The 18,620-nt window shown below is 38.2% G+C and overlaps 1 protein-coding gene across 6 annotated transcripts in view; it reads left to right on the forward strand.

The window, feature by feature from the left end:
* LOC146680775 (protein NLRC3-like) overlaps nt 1-13,248 on the forward strand; it is a 34,469-nt gene extending 21,221 nt beyond the window's left edge. For all 6 annotated transcript variants that reach the window (XM_085449902.1, XM_085449901.1, XM_085449903.1 and 3 more), the window contains 5 exons: nt 51-224; nt 8,464-8,637; nt 9,184-9,339; nt 11,514-11,560; nt 11,734-13,248. In XM_085449902.1, the coding sequence (XP_085306028.1) occupies nt 51-224; nt 8,464-8,637; nt 9,184-9,339; nt 11,514-11,560; nt 11,734-12,326 (1,144 nt within the window). In that variant the 3' untranslated portion in view covers nt 12,327-13,248. The remainder of the gene's footprint in view (nt 1-50; nt 225-8,463; nt 8,638-9,183; nt 9,340-11,513; nt 11,561-11,733) is intronic.
* The last annotated feature ends 5,372 nt before the right edge of the window (nt 13,249-18,620 follow it).

The following is an 18,620-nucleotide window of genomic DNA, read 5'->3' on the forward strand; positions in this document are numbered from 1 at the left end:
CAGAAAACTCTTGCTATTCCATTCTTCTTATTATACATATATCTTTTTAGGCTGAATAGCTGTAACCTGTCAGAGAGAGCATGTGGAGCTCTGTCCTCTTCTCTTCAACTAGAAGACTGTGAGCTCAGAGATCTAGACCTGAGTAACAACAACGTGCAAGACTCAGGTTTGACACTACTGTTTTCTCGACTGAAGACTACAAACTGGAAGCTGGAAACGCTCAGGTCAGATTATGTTGTTTATGATTTGACTTGAAATCTGCAACATAAAAGCTACATTTAGTTTTTGTACTGACATATCCTTACTCTTGGTATGGTATTACGGTAAATACCATGATGGTGGTGTGCTAGGTCGCAGCGGCCACACCGTGTCGAAATCATGGTGCAATTTTCGTGTTTTTACTCAAGTTCTACTTGAGTCCTGGTTCATTATATAGCTGTAATGTACGTCGGAACTACAGTCAAACACTTCTATAACCACCAACAACTTTTGGATTTAGGAAAACACCATTAAACTCAACCAGATGGAGACAAAGTGGAGAAATTGCGCTGCTGCAGCATTCTGCAAGCTCTGAACAGACGGGCTACGGCACCACCACATCTTAGCGTCCGCCTGGAAGTCCATCGAAAACGGTGTCGGCGAGGAAGTGGAAGTGCAGTAAGCGAGCCGGTATCCATGCCGGTATACCGCGCTTCCATCACTACTCTCCAACATGTGCTCCATAGAAAACAAACTGGACTGTTTGAGACTACAAATAAACTCCAGGAAAGAAACAAGGCACTGCTTTGTTCTTATTTTTACTGAAACATGGCTACACGGAGGCATCGTAGACCACGCTATCCAGCTAAATGGCTAGATAGCTACCGTGCCGACAGAGACCCCCTATCATCGGCAAGACACATGGCGGTGGACTGTGTGTTTACTTCAATAACAGCTGGAGTAGGAATGCTCCAATTGTGTCTGTGCAATTTTTAGAACTTGTGGAGGCCTTAGCAGTCAGATGCAGGCGTTTTATATCCCAAGAGAGTTTACTGTGGTGATCATTGTTGCTGTTTACATCCCACCTAGTACTAGCACTAATGCTAAAGCTAGTGGAGCACGCAGTGAACTCTACAAGATTATCAGTGATCTGCAAACAGCCCACCCTGACAGCTTCCTCATTGTCGCTGGGGATTTTAATAATGCAAAACTTAAATCAGTTCTACCCAAATTTCATCGGAACATTGACTTTGCAACAAGAGGGGACAACATGTTATACCTTGTTTACACAAACATCCAGCATGCATACAAGGCTTCATGCAACAGGCCCAGGTTCTTGGAGACACTGAAGAGCCCAATAAGAGATTAATGTTTCAGTGTGTCACAGATCAAACTCTACATTTCCATCAGCATAAAAGAGATTCAGCAGCAGATCAGAATCAAGTAGAGCAACATTTATACATTTTCTAAATTCCCAAATTCATACATGCGCATTCCTTTGACAATGTGACACACAGATTGCACTTCAGTGGATTTTAGTACAGTGGGCAGTGCATTCCCCTTGCACACACTTATAAGACACAAATTTTCTTTTCTTTTTTTTTTTACCTGTTTAGATAGATAGATAGATAGAGATATATAGATATATAGATAGATAGATATATTTAATTATTTATATAATGGAAACATGGACATAATATGTAGACTCTCAGCTTTTATTTGAGGGTACTCATATTCAAATTGGATGAAGGATTTAGGAGTTTCAGCTACTTTAAAGGGACTAAAAGACTCAAAAGCTATTTCATGGGAAGGTGTGAGCAATTCCTTCTTTATGTCATTATCAATTAAGCAGATAAAAGGCCTGGGGTTGATTTGAGGTGTGGTGCTTGCATTTGGAAGATTTTGCTGTGAACAGAAAACATATGGTGAAAGGAGCTCTCCATGAAACAAGCCATCCTTAAGCCTATCTGAGAAATTGCTACAATATTAGGACGTCCAGGGAAGACAATAGTGCTGGATGACTGCAGAATGATTTCCATGTTGAAGAGAAACCCCTTTACAACATCCAACAATGTAAACAAACACTCTCCACGAGGTAAGCGTATTGATATTCAAGGCTACCATAAACAAATGACTGCATTTACTGCAAGGTGCAAGCCACTCATAAGCCTCAAGAATAGAAAGGCTAGATTGGACTCTAAAAAAGCCAGCACAAAAAATGTTTTTTGGACAGATGAAACCAAGAACACCGTCTACCAGAATGATGGCTAGAAAAAAAAGTATGATGATGTGACACAGGACAGAAGCAGCTGAATAAATTCTGATGTGTTCAGAGATGTATTGTTTGCTCACATAAATGCAGTCAAACTGATTGGGTGGTGTTTCATAATACAGTTGGACAATGACCCAAAACAGCCAAAGTAACCCAGGAGTTTATCAAAGCAAAGAAGTGGTAGTATCTTGAAAGGCCAAGTCAGTCACCTGATCTTAACCCAAATGAGCATGGATTTCACTTGTTGAAGACTAAACTACAGACAGAAAGGCCAACAAATGTCTCTTTCTGGACAACTTCTCTTAACTTCAACTTAAGGATGTTCCAGCTGTCTAACGGATTTGCTTCTCCATAGTGGTCAGATGTCTGTCTGTGTTAACGGGAACGTGGAGCTCAGTGATGGTGTAGCTAACTTCTGTGTGGCTCTTATGGGGTTGTTGTTTTTTTGTTTTTTGTTTTTTTTTGGGGGGGGGGGGGGATCTCTCTTTTTGTTTTCTGTTTTTGTTCTTTTTCTTTTTTCTCATTGCTTGTTTGGTAAATAATAAGAGAGGAAAACAATGTTCCAACATGAGAAATTCTGTTTTGTATTCATTGTAAACAGTTTGTGTTTTTCGTCTTCTTTTTTTCTTTATAAACTATATCCACAAATACTCAATAAAAATGTTTTGAATTAAAAAAAAGAAAGGCCAACAAACAAACGGCAAATGAAAGTCACTGCAGTAAAGTCACTGGGCATTAAAAAGGAGAAAACCCAGCATCTGGTGATATCTATGAGTTCAAGACTTCAAGACTGTCATTGCCAGCAAAGGGGTTTCAAGCATTAGAAATTAACATTTTGTTTTCAGTTATTTAATTTGTCCAATTATAGGGATTGTTTTACAAAAGATCCTTTCCTCCCTTCCAGAACTGAGTTCTAATGGTGGAATGACAAGGCATATAAAATTTAATAACACAAGTAATTCAATGTAATTGTCCTCTTTAAAAAAAAAGTCGTAATCTTAAGAATATTGAAATGTGCGCAATTTCGTTCAAAGAAAAGCTTATTCACATGTTTTGAAGTGTTTCATCAATGCACTGCAGGAAAAAAAAAGCAACTTCACACAAATAACAAAATTTAACAAAATGATTAATCCTTCTGTTATTCCTGCATTTGGCGGTTGAACTTAAGAAAAGTTGTAATATACAGGTCTGTCCATATAAATGTACTATTTTGTTTCTCCATGAACACTGAAGCTGTTATCACTTGTTAGATACCACACAGAAATCCAAAAGCTAGTGAAAACAGTAGTATTTTTTTTTGGCACACAAAGTCGAAGAAATGTCTGAAACGAATGACCTCCTCTAACAAATTTCTGTCATGTTGGATCAATGTTCTTAAATTACTAATATTACAGTTCTCAAATTTGAAGAAACCCTTGTTCTTTTATTTATATGACTCCCTACAGGTAAACTATTTGATCTAGATGTTAGTTTGGTACTACGTAGGCACACAAATTTGAATAAATTTTACTCCGTTTTAAATACATCAATCTTTACTGATGCCATTGCCTCTAGGATTCATAATAATTTATTAAAATGTTGAATGTCAGTTTGTTTGTTGTTTTTTATAGTTCCTTTATAGGACTTTTGTGGAATGTCTGAGTAGGATTTTCTTTTTGAGTGAGTTGTTTTAATACAAACAAATGTCACTGGTATACCAAACCATTTATTATATATTTTGAAGCAGTTGTGCATCACATGAGAAAAATGTGTAGGTGACTATGTTTTTCTTTCTTTGTTTGTGACTGTAATTTAATATTTGAGTATAAAACCCCACCCACAAAAAAAAGTATATCGCTGACCACGAAACACCTTCAGAACCATTCAATTTTAGTTTCAGAATATATTTTAAAAGCCATGTACCTTTGCTTTCTGAACGAAGACCACCAACTTTCAATCCGTTGATTTGTAGTTGAGGTACCATACATATGACTGTGGGCTCCTGCAAGTTCATCTCCATGGTCTGATCTTAAAGCACAGTGAATGGCTGCCATTGTGCCATTTTCTGTGCCACAGTCTGTACGAAGGCATGCTGGAAGTTGACCAAACCGTGACAAGCACTCCATATAATATTTTGCAATGATACCTGGGTCATTATTTGAGCTGCCACAGCTGAGCCACATAGCTTTCCTTGAAAATCCATCGACACATGCACTAATAGCAACACCAAAGGGCTTCAGCTTATCATAACCATCCACATGCCACACTTGATTTGGTCCTTCTGAAAAATATCCTCTTCGAACAAACCTGCGTTTACAGCGACGCTTAACACCATATGGATCTAGTCTTGAGAGTATGTGCATTACATCATTTCTTTTAACTTTCAGATTATACTTTTGTCGCAGTGTCTGACACATGGATCTGTAACCCAGAAGCTGACCTGAGCCTCTCAGTTCTTGTGTAACAGTGGAAATGACAATGTCAGTGGGAGTAAAGTCTGTCCTTCTAGTCATTCCAGCATCTTTTAGCCTCCTCTTTAATGTTCTCAGACTCATACAAATATTATGCTTGTTTTCAAGAAAATCCAGGATCACTTCATATGTATGGCCCTCAGAGAAATACTTATTGATGATGTCTGTGACTGAGACTGGGCCTAAGGTTGAAGAGAAAACATGAAAAGATAATTACGACCGCAGGAATCCACAAATGCACTTAATAAGTGTTTTTTAAAAAAATACCACATCTGAAACAAGTCTCAATAAACATGACTCAAGTATTTAATCTTCTTGATGTGTGCTTAAATAAAGGCCAGCAAAAGCTCAAAGAACATGGACCAGGATTCAGGACTTATCACTCTCATTAAGACCTCTATGCTGACAACTCAAAATGAGCAAAATTAGAGAAGTTAGAAGAATTTCGTCACTGTGTACATATGCCCTATTAAGTCATAAACTAGTTTTTAAAATTATGCCATAGAACCGGTGGCAGGCTTAAACCAGAATACAGTTCTTAGTACATACCAGTTCATGCCTTTTCGTTTTTGGAATTCTGATTTATCTTTGCATACAGAGTCTTTAACAATACAAAAACCTTAGAATAAGCAAATGAATATAGTACTTTGGAATGGCACATCAATAATAATCCCCCCCAAAAAAAGTTTAACACGCACTACTGAAGCTACTGTGGTGTATATAAGTCATTATGAAGCAATTAAAAGGTGAGCAATAAATACTAGAACTTAGGAAAGTGAAGTGCTTACCATTCTCTATAAAAGGTGCTAAAACTTGAATGTTAGTTCCACAGGACCCACAAAAAACTCCAATTTGCCCCACTAGCTGGATTCCACAATATGGACAATACATTGCCTGATGAAGACAATGCCAAATTAAAACCTGAACACATTAACTGCAATATTCCTTAATGACTTTGACTTATTAGTATTTGTTCTCGAGTTTAAAAAAGCTTCATTTCTAAGGCTACATTAAACATTACCTTTGTTAGAATTATCTTTGAATATATAATCCAGATATCTGTAGTATTATTAGAATCATGAGATTACAACATATTTACCTCTCCTCCACTTCTTTGAAGTGTCTCCCAGTCCTAGCGCACTGGTTAGCATGTTTTGGTTCGTGCAACTGGTCCGTCGGGTTATTGTCTCCCCAGGAACATTTCCGTTGTCTTTTTTCCTATTTCCGTTGTGCTTTGTGTGCTTTTGCAGCGCTTTTCTTTTTGCAGCGTTTTTCTTTTTGCAGCATTTTTCTTTTTGCAGTGCAGCGTTTTTCTTGAAATTGCAGTGCAGCGTCTTTCTTTTTGTAGCGTTTTTCTTTTTGCAGTGCAGCGTTTTTCTCGAAGTTGCAGTGCAGCGTCTTTCTTTTTGCAGCGTTTTCCTTTTTGCAGCATTTTTCTTTTTGCAAGTGCTTTCTGAAGTTGCAGTCCGTTTGGCCTCTCAGGGCCACCGTACATCTCCCCTATATGGCTCAACTCCTTTAATGGTCCACCATATACAAGCACAGGTGAGCCCATAAATGGAAGGAAGTAAACATGCCTTACTAAATAAGCAAACCAGAACCTTACATAGAATGTGCCTGCAATTAAACACTATAGCTATTGCCTCCCCATCATCCTACATGTAGAGGAGGGACAGAAAAATATCTGAACATGCAGTTCAGGACAAGGTTTACAATTTTAAGTACAACAATGACAACTTTTATCAAAATCACTCCAACAGGGGCCACAGTGGCAAAAGCTCTATCACCTTTAGTTCTCATCTTTTGGTCAGAAGCCAATAAAAAGTGAGTTACAGTAGTCCAAGCATAAAGAAATAAATGTATGTATAGCAATCTCCAGTTCAGAGCGAGATACAATACATCTTAATTTAGCAACATTTCTTAAATGATAAAAACAAGACCGAACCAGAGATTTGACATGACCATCCAATGTGAGAGTCGAGTCAAAAGTTACACCTAAATTCCTGATAGAGGATTTAACATAGACCAAAAGAGGACCAAGGGCTTACACTATCTGGGGTAAAAATCTGTCAGGAGCGCATACAAGGACTTCAGTTTTCCCCTCATTAAGTTTGAGGAAGTTAACAGCCATCCAACGTTTGATCGAATCTAAGAAGTCATTCAGAAACTGGAGCTTAGATAAATCTTGGGGCTTAAAAAATGTATAACTGCATCTCATCAGCATAACAGTGATAGGAAATGTCCTCGGAGGGGTTCATTATACGTTGGAGGGGAAGAAGCTATATTAAAAACAATAAAGGCCCCAAAACAAAACCTTGAGGGACACCGTAAGTAAGGGAGGTAGAGGATGACCTGAAATAAGAGACCGTCACAGAAAAACATTGGTTATGTAACTATGAGGAGAACCACTCCAAGGCAGTTCCAGATATACCAACCCAATATTTTAGCCTTTCAAGCAAAATGGTGTGGTTAACTGTGTCAAAAGCCGATGTTAGGTCCAGAACAGAGCAGAACAGAACATTTTCCTGCATCATTACTCATAAAAATGTCACTAGAGACTTTAAGAAGGGCTGTTTCCGTAGAGTGAACTCTCTGAAAGCTGGACTGAAACTTGTCAAAAAGGCTGTGTTTGTCTAGAACTGCTATAAGTTGCTTAGCCACAACCTCTTCTAGAAGGTTAGCAATTAATGGTAATTGGTGACTATCTATATCTATACTGCACATAAAACATGATATAATTGCTATAATAAATGCGAATTGAGAGATAAACAGGAGAGACATTTTCATCGATGCAGAAGATAATCAATGAACTCGCTTCACAGCTGACTGTCATGAATGACTGTTTTTTTAGTTTCAAAGAGACATGAGGGGTACTCCCCAAAGTCTGGCCTGGATCAGTGTCTGTGGTTACCATACTTACTGGAAAAGCTACTGTGAATTAAACAGATGGCATAACTTACCGGCGATATGACTCTTTACATTTTTCATTACAAAAGAAATGTACGAATTAGTTAATTTAAAGTTATCATATTTATAGTTATCAGTGTCATAGAATTCCAGTCTAACACATATGAGCATCAGATCAAATCACAGGGCTGCTGTACATCGAAGGACCAGCAGGTGTCAGTACTTCCAAATTAGCGGTTAAACAAGGCTTCGTGTGATCTGCCTTTTGGTGAAGCAATTGGCCAGAAAGATTCGACACATTCATGGGGCTTCATCACATCATCACTATTTACAGTTTATAGCAGCACCATTACCGCTTGTGATTTGAAATGCATTCTGAGATACCTGGTTGTCCCAAGTCAACACTACCGCCAGTCCATAGCAATTGGTTGTCTAAGATCAAACTGTCTTCATTTACTGTGCGCGGTAAGCAATAAGATGTTACACAAGCTGGAGTGGCAGTGTTAACCCCACCCCTTGACTTTGATGGGTGACAAATGAAATTAATTAATGAACAAAGCAGCAGGGCCAGGAGTGCTAAAATGAATTAAGTAAATACATCATTAAATAATTAATTTAATATTTCAAAAATTGATTAATTAAATATATAATTATTAATTAAATGTCTCATTGATTAATTAATTTGGAAATAAATAATTTAATAACTGTTTTAAATTAAATTAATGACATTTAATAAATTATTTAATAACATGTTTAATTAATTAAGATTATATTTTATCAAGATCATATTTTTTTTCAAAGGTGCAGACCACAAAGTTTAACATGCTGTTATTTTTCTCATTATTGTCTCTACAGATTGAGTGTCTGTAATCTCTCAGAGAGAAGCTGTGAAACTCTGTCTTCACTTCTCAGCTCCCAGCCTTCCAGTTTGAGAGAGCTTGACCTGAGTAACAATGACCTGAAGGACTCTGGAGTGAAAGTTTTGTCTTCTGGACTAGAAAGTCTGTGTTGTAAACTGGAAACACTCAGGTCAGCATTCTTAAAATGGCCAATAGATGACTATTTCAAATCTTTAAGCAATGCAGGGCTTTCTGTTGTGATTTAAATTATCTACTGTATTATATTGTTCATCCTAATCTGTGCGATTTATCTGATCAAAAAATGAAAAACGTATAAATAAAGTGTTGGAAGTTGTCCAACATATTGAACATATTTATTTCAGATGTTTTTGTTGTCCTCACAAGGTAATATAAGATATAAAGACTTTTATAATATAGACTTAATTTGCTGTCATAATCTGGTCAGACGTCTCGCTTGCCCAATATTTTCATTAGAACCAAAAAGCAACAAAGCTGATGACACCCGAAACAGTCTCAGCCCTACTTTATGTATTTTTTGTCTTAATTTTTATTTCATTAATTTTTTATCATTTGCAGATTTTAAGGTTTAGATTGACTAATGGCTATTTTTAACTACTGCTTCAGTCATGTCATTTTTTAATGATTTTTGGCTGCAATTTTTCTGTTTGCATTTAGCTGTGTTGCTATTCTCTAAGAGTATTTGTCATGTCTACAGGCTGTCAGGCTGCCTGATCACAGAAGAAGGTTGCAAGTCTCTGGTCTCAGCTTTTAGCCTCAATTCTTCCCATCTGAAAGAGCTGGACCTGAGCTACAATAATCCAGGAGAGGCAGTAGCGAAGATGCTTGAGCAGCTAAGACTGGACACTCTGAGGTATGTAGATGGCCGTTACAACCACAAACACTGTCTGATAGATGAGGAAACTGACCCTGTCTGATTACTTAATGCTGGAAACTAGTGTAATTTGAATAATCACACATGTAGGAACATTTTTCCCATTCTGGTCTAACATAAACAGTAGATGTCTGTATGGGGTCTCAAAGGGCAAATTTTCTATCAACAACAATGGTGCAACCTGTTCTAACTGATGTGTGGAAAGGAACTTACATCTTTACTCTCTGACCTTTATTTAGATTAAGTTTTATCTGTGTGTAGAGACCACGCCCAGGACATGTTTAGCCCCTAATTCTTCCCCTAATTCTAGCATAAACTAGAATTAGGGGAAGAATTAGGGTTGTTTGCCTAGCTTAGAAAAAAAGAATTGTTAATATAAATGGATTACTAGGTCACTCAACCTAACTGGCCACCTACAAAAATAGGCTTTGCATTGCTAGTTTGCTGCTTCTGAGCGTTTACATCTGAGACTTGTTTGTGCTAAAATATCAAATTGATCTTCTGGACTTTGTGATGACACAGTCACAGTTACATAAAGTCAAAGTTAATTAACTTTGGTTGAAATTCAAATTCAATTATAATAAGAAATAATAATTACAGCAGAAAGCGAATACTAAGGAACAATGGAATGGAGCTGGTGGAGCAAACTGGGTCACCGGTTGGGGTGTTAGGCCCAGACTAGTGGGTGTTTTTGACTGTAAAGCCGGTCTAGCATTAACAACCTGTTACCCTGCAGCCTGCACTGCAGGATATGTACTGTGCCATTGAGAGCTCCAGAAAGAGCCTGCACGGTGGTCCTGCAGCCAACCAGCACTTCAGTCAAATGTTATTGATATTTTTGCATAAATAAATGAAGATGATGAGCCTTTTAACACACATACAAAAGGAACATGTAAACATATGCTATAATTATTTTAGTGTGATGCTGTGATACATCATATTGTGAAATATCACTGACATTACATACTGTGCTCAACTGAACTCTCAAATGTACAAATATTTGTTAGGATATATATACAGTTATATACAGTTAGGAGAATATGAAATAAATCTATACATCATAAAGGTCAGCCAGAGGACAGAAGCAATCCGAAAACGACAAGTATGAGAATGAGAGTGAGTGAAACAGAGCAAGAGAATACAAAAACAGAAACAAATGAAAAGTGAAGTGACAATTGCTTCCTTTTGTCTTAACTGCAACTGCTTCTGTTTGCACATTGATCTGATTATTTATGAATTCTTGCCATTCACATTCAGGTTAAGTAGCAGCACATCACAGATGGGAAAATGAAAAGCAAGCAGGTCCCTCAGTGATCATCCACATGCAGAAAAATACAACATACCTGTTAATTAACAGGTCACAGAGTCACTGATATTGTCAATTTAGAACAAACAGAGAGAAGACAGAGACAGAGTCTGAACAAAAAAATAATAGATGATTTTATAGGGTGATGAAAGAGGAACTCTTCTCAGAATGAGTGGCAGGAAGCAGGAATGTTGACTTAATTTTAGGTAAATTAAGCTCATTGGCTATTCCTGCTGTTTGTGTCATATCACAATGGCATGTTGTATCATGTCTCATTTATTACAGTTATAATTGTTTACAGACTAAAGCATGGAATTGCAGATTTGTGTTCTAATACGTGGAGCTAGTAAATAAAATCTATGAATTATTCCATCCTGACTGAAGCATAACCTTTGTAAAAGCAATAGCAAAGATAGCAAAGGATACACTAATGATCATGAGGATCACATCATATTCTATGACCGCTACAGTAGCTCAAAATATGTGATGCACTGGCTGCTGCACTCTACCTGTACTAAATCATTTTTTGTACCCAGTCCCAGTCTTTATGTTTAATATGTACTCACTCCCTGACAGCATGAATGAATGTCACAGTGTGTTGAAATTGACTGTGACTGTGGCACATGTTGAATGCTCTCTGGACATCATGCTTAATAATAAAGATTATGATGTAATGTGCTAATCATTTTTGCTCTTTTGAAGTTTAGACATTTTCTTCAAGTGTATGTGTCCAAAAGTTGGATTTTTCCTTTATCAGTGTCTATCAGTATTTGTATGAGAGCGATGTAATGTCCACGTGTGCATGCTGAAAGAGACTGTGCTGGTCTGACCCCCCTCCTCCTTTCAGGGTGGAGCCTGCTGGAGTCCGATGGCTGACACCAGGTCTGAGGAAGTGTAAGTGTGTTTTTAATGTGATTCATAAAAAAAAAACGGAAACATTTATCCACCTTCAAACTGTCACATCACTCATTCACATCTCTGATGTCAAAAGTCATCATCAAAGTGTCTATCAATGAACAGATGATGGATCAATAACTGCAGCTGGATTGTGTTTGTTTCTCCATCAGATTCCTGTCAACTCACAATCGACACAAACACAGTGAACAGAAACCTCAAACTGTCTGACAACAACAGGAAGGTGACACGTGTTTTATCGATTCCATTATATCCTGATCATCCAGACAGATTTGACTGGTATCCTCAGCTGCTGTGTAAAGATGAGCTTGAAGGTCGCTGTTACTGGGAGGTTGAGTGGAGAAGAACGGCTTGGTTATCAGTGAGTTACAGAGGAATCAAAAGGAAAGGAAGGAGTGATGAGTGTGTGTTTGGTTTAAATGATCAGTCCTGGAGTCTCAGATGCTCTAATGATGCTCATTCTGTCTGGCACAGAAGCATAAAAACGTCCGCCTCCTCCTCCTCTGTCTCTAACAGAGCAGCAGTGTATGTGGACTGTCCTGCTGGCACTCTGTCCTTCTACAGAGTCTCCTCTGACACTCTGATCCACCTCCACACCTTCAACACCACATTCACTGAACCTCTTTATCCTGGATTTGGGTTCTGGGCTCCATCGGATGGTTTGGCAAAGGGTATTATCGACATTTATGGCCCTCCTTTGAATAAACTATTATTTGACTTTGAGTCAGTGACTCTGTGTAGTTAGCGTTCCCCTGTTAGAGAAACAGCTCAGTCTGTACATATTTGGCTCTTTCAGTCAGAAACACATCATGAGATGTATGAAAGATGCTGATATTTTATTTTCAGTACATTTAGAATGATGAAATAACTCAACTTTAACATGTCAGTGGTGGCATTTGGAGAATTAAACCATCCTTTAGAAACTAGATATAAATATTATATTTTCCAATATGATTTTTTTCTGTGGTACAGATGACAATGAAAAGATATAAAACAGTCTGCAAATCATAAGTTATCAATTCAAATGATTATTAACGCCATAAGAGAAGGTTTCCTGTTATTTGTACCACTCAGTTGGTCATGTGATCTGGCTGTGCAGTCCACCATAACTGACATCGCTTTCTATTTTGATATTTTCATGGTAAATAAACAGATTCTTGTTTAGCACTTTTCTGCACACATTCATACTCTGATGGATGATGGAGAGGGTTAGTATCTTGCTCAAGTATATTTTGCATGCCAACTGGAGCAGCCAGGGATTGAACCACCAACATTCTGATCATTAGATGCCTTGCTCTATCTCCTGAGCTATAGCCAGCCATCATCAAAGCCCTTTCTTAAATCCTCTCTGAGAGAATCTCAAACATGAGGAAGACAGGGAAGAGAGTGGACTCATTAGTAAAATGAAACACAGCCAATATTGACGTTTAAGACAAGGGAGGTAACAGAAATACTAAATATATATATATGGCAGTGGTCACCATGGCAACATCACTGTCATTTGCTGTGTATTGTATTGATCATAATCCTGTCGTTTGTATTTCTTTTTATTGTTACCATTTTTGTCTTTTTTTTAACAAACTATTTTTATCTCTTGTCATTGTTTGCCAGTGAGTGAAACAAAATTTTGTTCCATCTTTCTGCAATAAAAAATATCTTTAATTCTTGCAAGTGTAGAGTTGTAGTTACTTACAGTGACCACTAGAGGCAAGTGATCCTAATAGTTTCCCTGGAACCGTCCAGTTCATCCACATAAATAAGATGGCTGGTTCCATCTTATTTATGTGTTTATATGTGTAAAAACCACAACCAATACAGCCTTCGTTCGAACAAAATCATACAATTGATTGTCCCAAAAATCAGAACAGAATTGGGGAAAAAGGCTTTTAAATATGCTGCCCCTGCTTCCTGGAATAATCTGCAGAAGGAACTGAAATGATCAGAATTGGTTACCTTGGGAGAGTTTAAGTGAACAGCTCTTTTACTCAGTGTGATTGTTTTTAATGTACTCTTAATTTGATCTGTTATTGTATATTTTACACATGGTGGTATGGGATATTGTATTTGTTTTAAATGTTATATACCTATGTGGTATGTGACTTTTGTTGCCATGATGCCAGGTCTCTCTTGGAAATGAGATTTTTAATCTCAATGAGATTTTTTTTACCTGGATAAATAAAGGACTAATAAAAAAAAAAAATTAATGAAGCTGTTGGTGATCAACGCTTATCAGTACAACTATAAAAACAATATTAAACATTTAAGTGCTCTACAAATAGTTTGTCTGATGTATATAACTAAAATGTGTTTTAAAAGGGTAAATATAAATGTCAAATTGACAGCAGATTTCACCGTAATGTACTCTATTTTTAAAATATGCCAAATATAATCTGGCTTGGTAATGTTTTACTCATATTTTGTTTACACAGACTAAAGCAGTAGGACATGAGATGAAACACTGCTCCCCTCAAGCAGGAGGCTCCAGTCCATTCTAGTGAGCCGGACAACAGGAGCCATGGGTTTTTTTCCCCCTTTGTCTCACCCTCTCTCTCGCACTTTTTTTCCGCTTCACTCCACACACAAGCCTTGTGCTTTGCGCTGAGCAGAGGGGGGAGGGGCGGTAGTTACACTTGCAGTAGCACAGGAACAGAGCGGGAGGGAAAGAGACAGAAAGAGAGCCAGGGACAACAACATCACATTAAAAAGGTATAGTAATCATCCACAACTATTTTCAGTTGCGGATGATAAAGGATTCCGAAAGTTTATTCATGCAGGTCCATATGACAGAGAATGTGCATCTTCTTTTTGTTTTCATATTTTAATTTATATTTAATTGTGTTGTGGTTTGCAGTGTTCTGTGTTGTTTCACTTTAAATTTGTTTAAAAAGGAAAAGCTGAAAATTTAAATAGTTAAAAGATGAAATGTGAATAGTTGGACTGCTGCAAGGGGGGGAGATGAGATGAGACCACAGTGGAAGGAGCAGGGGAGGACATGGAGGAAGGCTGTTTTAGTGTGGGAAATGAAATTTGGGTTTAAGAAACTGGGAAGAAAAAACGACTGCCTTGTGTGGAGAATTGAAGAGTGTCTGGAGCACCGCAAAGAGGAGAGGTACACAAAAATTACACAAACAGAAAAATGCATTAATCCTACTAACACATACACACATGCAATGAAGCTCATGAAGATCAAACAGTATTTTTAACCATGCATTTCTGTTACCATCATCTTGTCCGGTTCACTTAGTAGGTTAAAAGGTGATACATAGACTAGTGAACTATTATTTTTGAGGAAGGATGATTGAATCATTGCAGGGGTGAACAGAATGCTGCAGGAGGGTCAGATGAGTGGAGACTAATAGATTATTGAGTTTCTTGCTTCTGATGCGTGGGGGAGGTCATATCATGACACACATCTGGGTACATGGGGGAAACAAAAACTCAAGGGCATAGATTTGGCATGGACGGAAGGGACATGTCCCCACCAATATCCAGCGATTATTGAATTGTCCCCACCAATAATTTGATCTCTTCGAGTAAAGAAAAACAAACCCAACAACAGGCGGCACTGTTAGTTATCTCAGTCTCCCAGAGCAGCATTTCTAATTTTGATTGAAACTGTCAGAGAAAACTGCAGCTTTGAGCAAGCCAGGATATTAGTTTACAGAGGCTGTTAAAATTATATGTCTAATATTAAAATGTTGGTGACACAATAATTTCATCCTAATGGTACTGACATATTCATTGGGTTAATTTTTGAGACAAAATATCCTGAGGTAGTCATGATTTTGCAAATATCCACCTTGTAGTGCAGTTTGCACAAATTGTTTTAAAAATGCACTCAGCCTACAAACATTACTGATGAGTCAAGATCTGCACAAATTGACAGAAACACTGAAGCAGCTCCACATTTTATTCTTATTGTCATGTATGTCCTGTTTGTCAGGTGACAGAAGAACCAACACAGAGCTTAGAGAGCAAAGGTGATACAAGATCACAGGTGAAATTGGATGATGACCTGGTGGTTCATGACTGTATTTGAAGCACATGTGTGACTGCATGTATGTGGAATGCCTCACTGTTATTTATCAGGTGACAGAGGCAGCTCTGCTATGTTGTAGCTCGGACAGAGGTGAAGAGGCGAGGTCACAGGTGACTGACTGATGATTTGGTGCTGTAGATTAACTAGTATTTATTATCATGACAACTGTTAGGCTGCTGATGTAAATTGATTCATTAGTGTATATTTGACAAAGAATCTGAATTGACATGTCTCACTTTTTATATGGCACGAATCCATGCGTTATTTTATCAGGTGGCAATATGTCCTAGTGTAGTCAGAGGGGAAGAGCCAGGGCCAAAGGTGAGGCACATCAAGCACAGAATAATAATTTTAATCTGAGGATAAAACGCATGTACTGAGGCTGAAAGAAGCTTCAGTGCTCTCAGAAGACTAAAAACATGGCTAAGGTCAACAATGACTCAAATGAGATTAAACAATGCCGCTGTATGCCATGTCCACCAGGAGAGACTGGACAGTATAGATGTAAAACCAATATGCCAGCAGTTCATTTCAGCTAACGAGAGGAGCGGGCATGTGTTTGGCTGCTTCACATAGTGGACATTGAGTTGTTGTGTGGGGCACCAGTAGTCCATGTCTGTTGCTGTAACAGTAGTTCATGTTTAGAATAAAAGATCCCAGCTCACTGATCTGATAGAGGGCAATAGTGCCTAAAATATTGCATAATTTTGCTGAGAGATCTTTTACTTTGTGGTAATCTTACATGAGTAGTTTTATGGCCAAAAACCACCAGGTCAGTCAGTGTTCCCTTAGTGCTAATGTGTCAGAGATGTTGGTGTACTATAACTGAAGTAATGTTGTTAAGTCCTTAAAGTCATATTCTTTTATTGTCATGAGTGTATTTGAAGCTATTTTTATTTTTGTATGTCACCTGATTTATATGGAATATGGCTGAAGTAAACTAAAGCCTAAAATACTTAGTCAGTCATTTGTTTAATAGTAATTTAACATTATATAATTCACATATTGTCATGATCCTGGGTCCTTTTGACCCAGCGTTTTGTGTTTTCTCTTCGTGATTGTGGTTCTGTTCTTTCTCTGGTTAGTGTTTACTCTGTTCTGCCCGTGTGTTCCTGTATCTAGTCCGCGTTTCTTAGTTTGTGTCTTTTCTTGTGTAAGTTCCTGTTTTATTGTGAAGGTCTGTGTCTTATGTGAGTGTTTTCAGTTTGCCTCCCTAGTCTCGTCATGTTAATCACTCCCAGCTGTGTTCCCACCTGTATGTAATCTCCCTGTGTTCTCTGAGTGTATTTAAGTTGTGTCTTCTGTCATAGTAATTGCTGGTTCGTCTGTGTTGTTTCCCCTCGGTCTCCCTGCGTCTCTTCATGTGTATTTCCCCGGATCTCCCTACACCGTCATTCCTGGTTTGTGTTGTTAGTTTACCCAGTTTAGGTTTTCGGTTTCATGTTCACACCCCGTTGCTGTTTGTACCCACTGCTGTAACTAAACACTCACCTGCACCAGAGCTGCCGCCTTTTGGGTCCTTTCTCCACCTCCACACGGCTTGCCCCGGCAAACCGTGACACATATAAAACTATGAATTGTGATTTTAAATGGTTTAAAAGCATGTAGAATAGCATAAGTAGGCAAGTATATTTCTCCTCTTTTTATTAAGAAGCAAAAACAAAAAGGAAAAGAAACAGGGCAGAGTTCAGTGGTTGAATCATCCGTCCCCACCAATGCCAAAACCAAATCTACGCCCTTGCAAAAACTCATCATTTAATAGAATATTGCTGTTGTGTGAGGTGTGTGACTGGTGGATGAATGTTTTGGGGATTTACGTGGCTGATGCATTTTCTTTTGGTACCACTTTTAACCTACCAGTTGTATTTTGATCTATCATTCTAAGAGAGTACGCTTAGACAACTTCTAAAAAGAGGCCTTCATATTTTTTGATTTTTAACAGTGCACTGAGATTTTTTGTTTGGCAATTTTCTCTTTTTCAAGCAGGCCTGCAAGATCGGAATCGAAAGCGCTACACAACATGTTGAACAATCGCAAGTGAGCTTCTCCAAAATTAAAATGGGCTCGGGAGAAAGCCACTTATTTGGGACAATCAGAAAACAAGTCCCTGCCAAAAAGGATTCAGCGAGGTAATCCAGTCTAAATTCTTTTTCTTTTTTGAAATGACGTCATTGCTGGCAGTAGAAACTCATTGCGTCACGAGAGGTTCTACTGTCAGCAAATAAAAAATGGGGACTGACTGGACTGACAAAAGCTTTGGCTGACTTGACACCAGTATGCAAGATTGCACCTCCACCCAGAGTGACAAAAGGGTGGATGTATGTATGTTTCTTTTTACAGGAGCAGAAAGGTGACAGCAACAGGTTGCATGGGCTTTTGGGCCGTGCTGACTTAACCTTTTAAATGCCACTTTCTGTGTCTTTGTGAATTTACCAGCAGTGTGTTATTAATGACCTTGTATTGTTTACAGTGCAGAGGTCACTGTGAGAAAGTGTTCATACAGATGCGCTGCGCTAACATCTACATCACTTTTTCCACAGCAGAGGGTTAATCGGGGTTGATCTAATCACATGATTTACAGCAGGACACACCACTGGCTAATGTTTTTTTTGTCCACAGGAAGGACCACAGGAAGGACTACAGGAAGAGTCTTTTGTCTCTTCAAGGATTCACGCAAAGGAGTGTGAATCTTAAGGTGTGAAACAGCTGTGTACTGCCTTTTGTTCCTGGAGAAGGTATTTAACTGAGAGCCATGCTAGGCTCAGTGAGACTCTGCTGACCGTCTGCCCCGCGGTCATGTAGGCTCTCCACAAGCTTGGTTTTCTGTTCTTTGTGTGTTTGGATTAAAGAATGTTAGCTACCGCTCACCGCTCATCTGCAGGCTTTATTTAAATGGAAAACTTCCACAACACTATGATTCAGATGTTGTTTGTCTGTCTTTGTAAAACTTTCACAGTGAATATCAGTATGTTGTGTTTCTCTGAAGCTCAGTTCAGCTGA

Source organism: Copadichromis virginalis, linkage group LG23, assembly GCF_057382275.1.
Source record: "Copadichromis virginalis isolate Kocher_CV1m ecotype Utaka linkage group LG23, C_Virginalis_male_GT1.1, whole genome shotgun sequence".
Lineage (NCBI taxonomy): Eukaryota > Metazoa > Chordata > Actinopteri > Cichliformes > Cichlidae > Copadichromis > Copadichromis virginalis.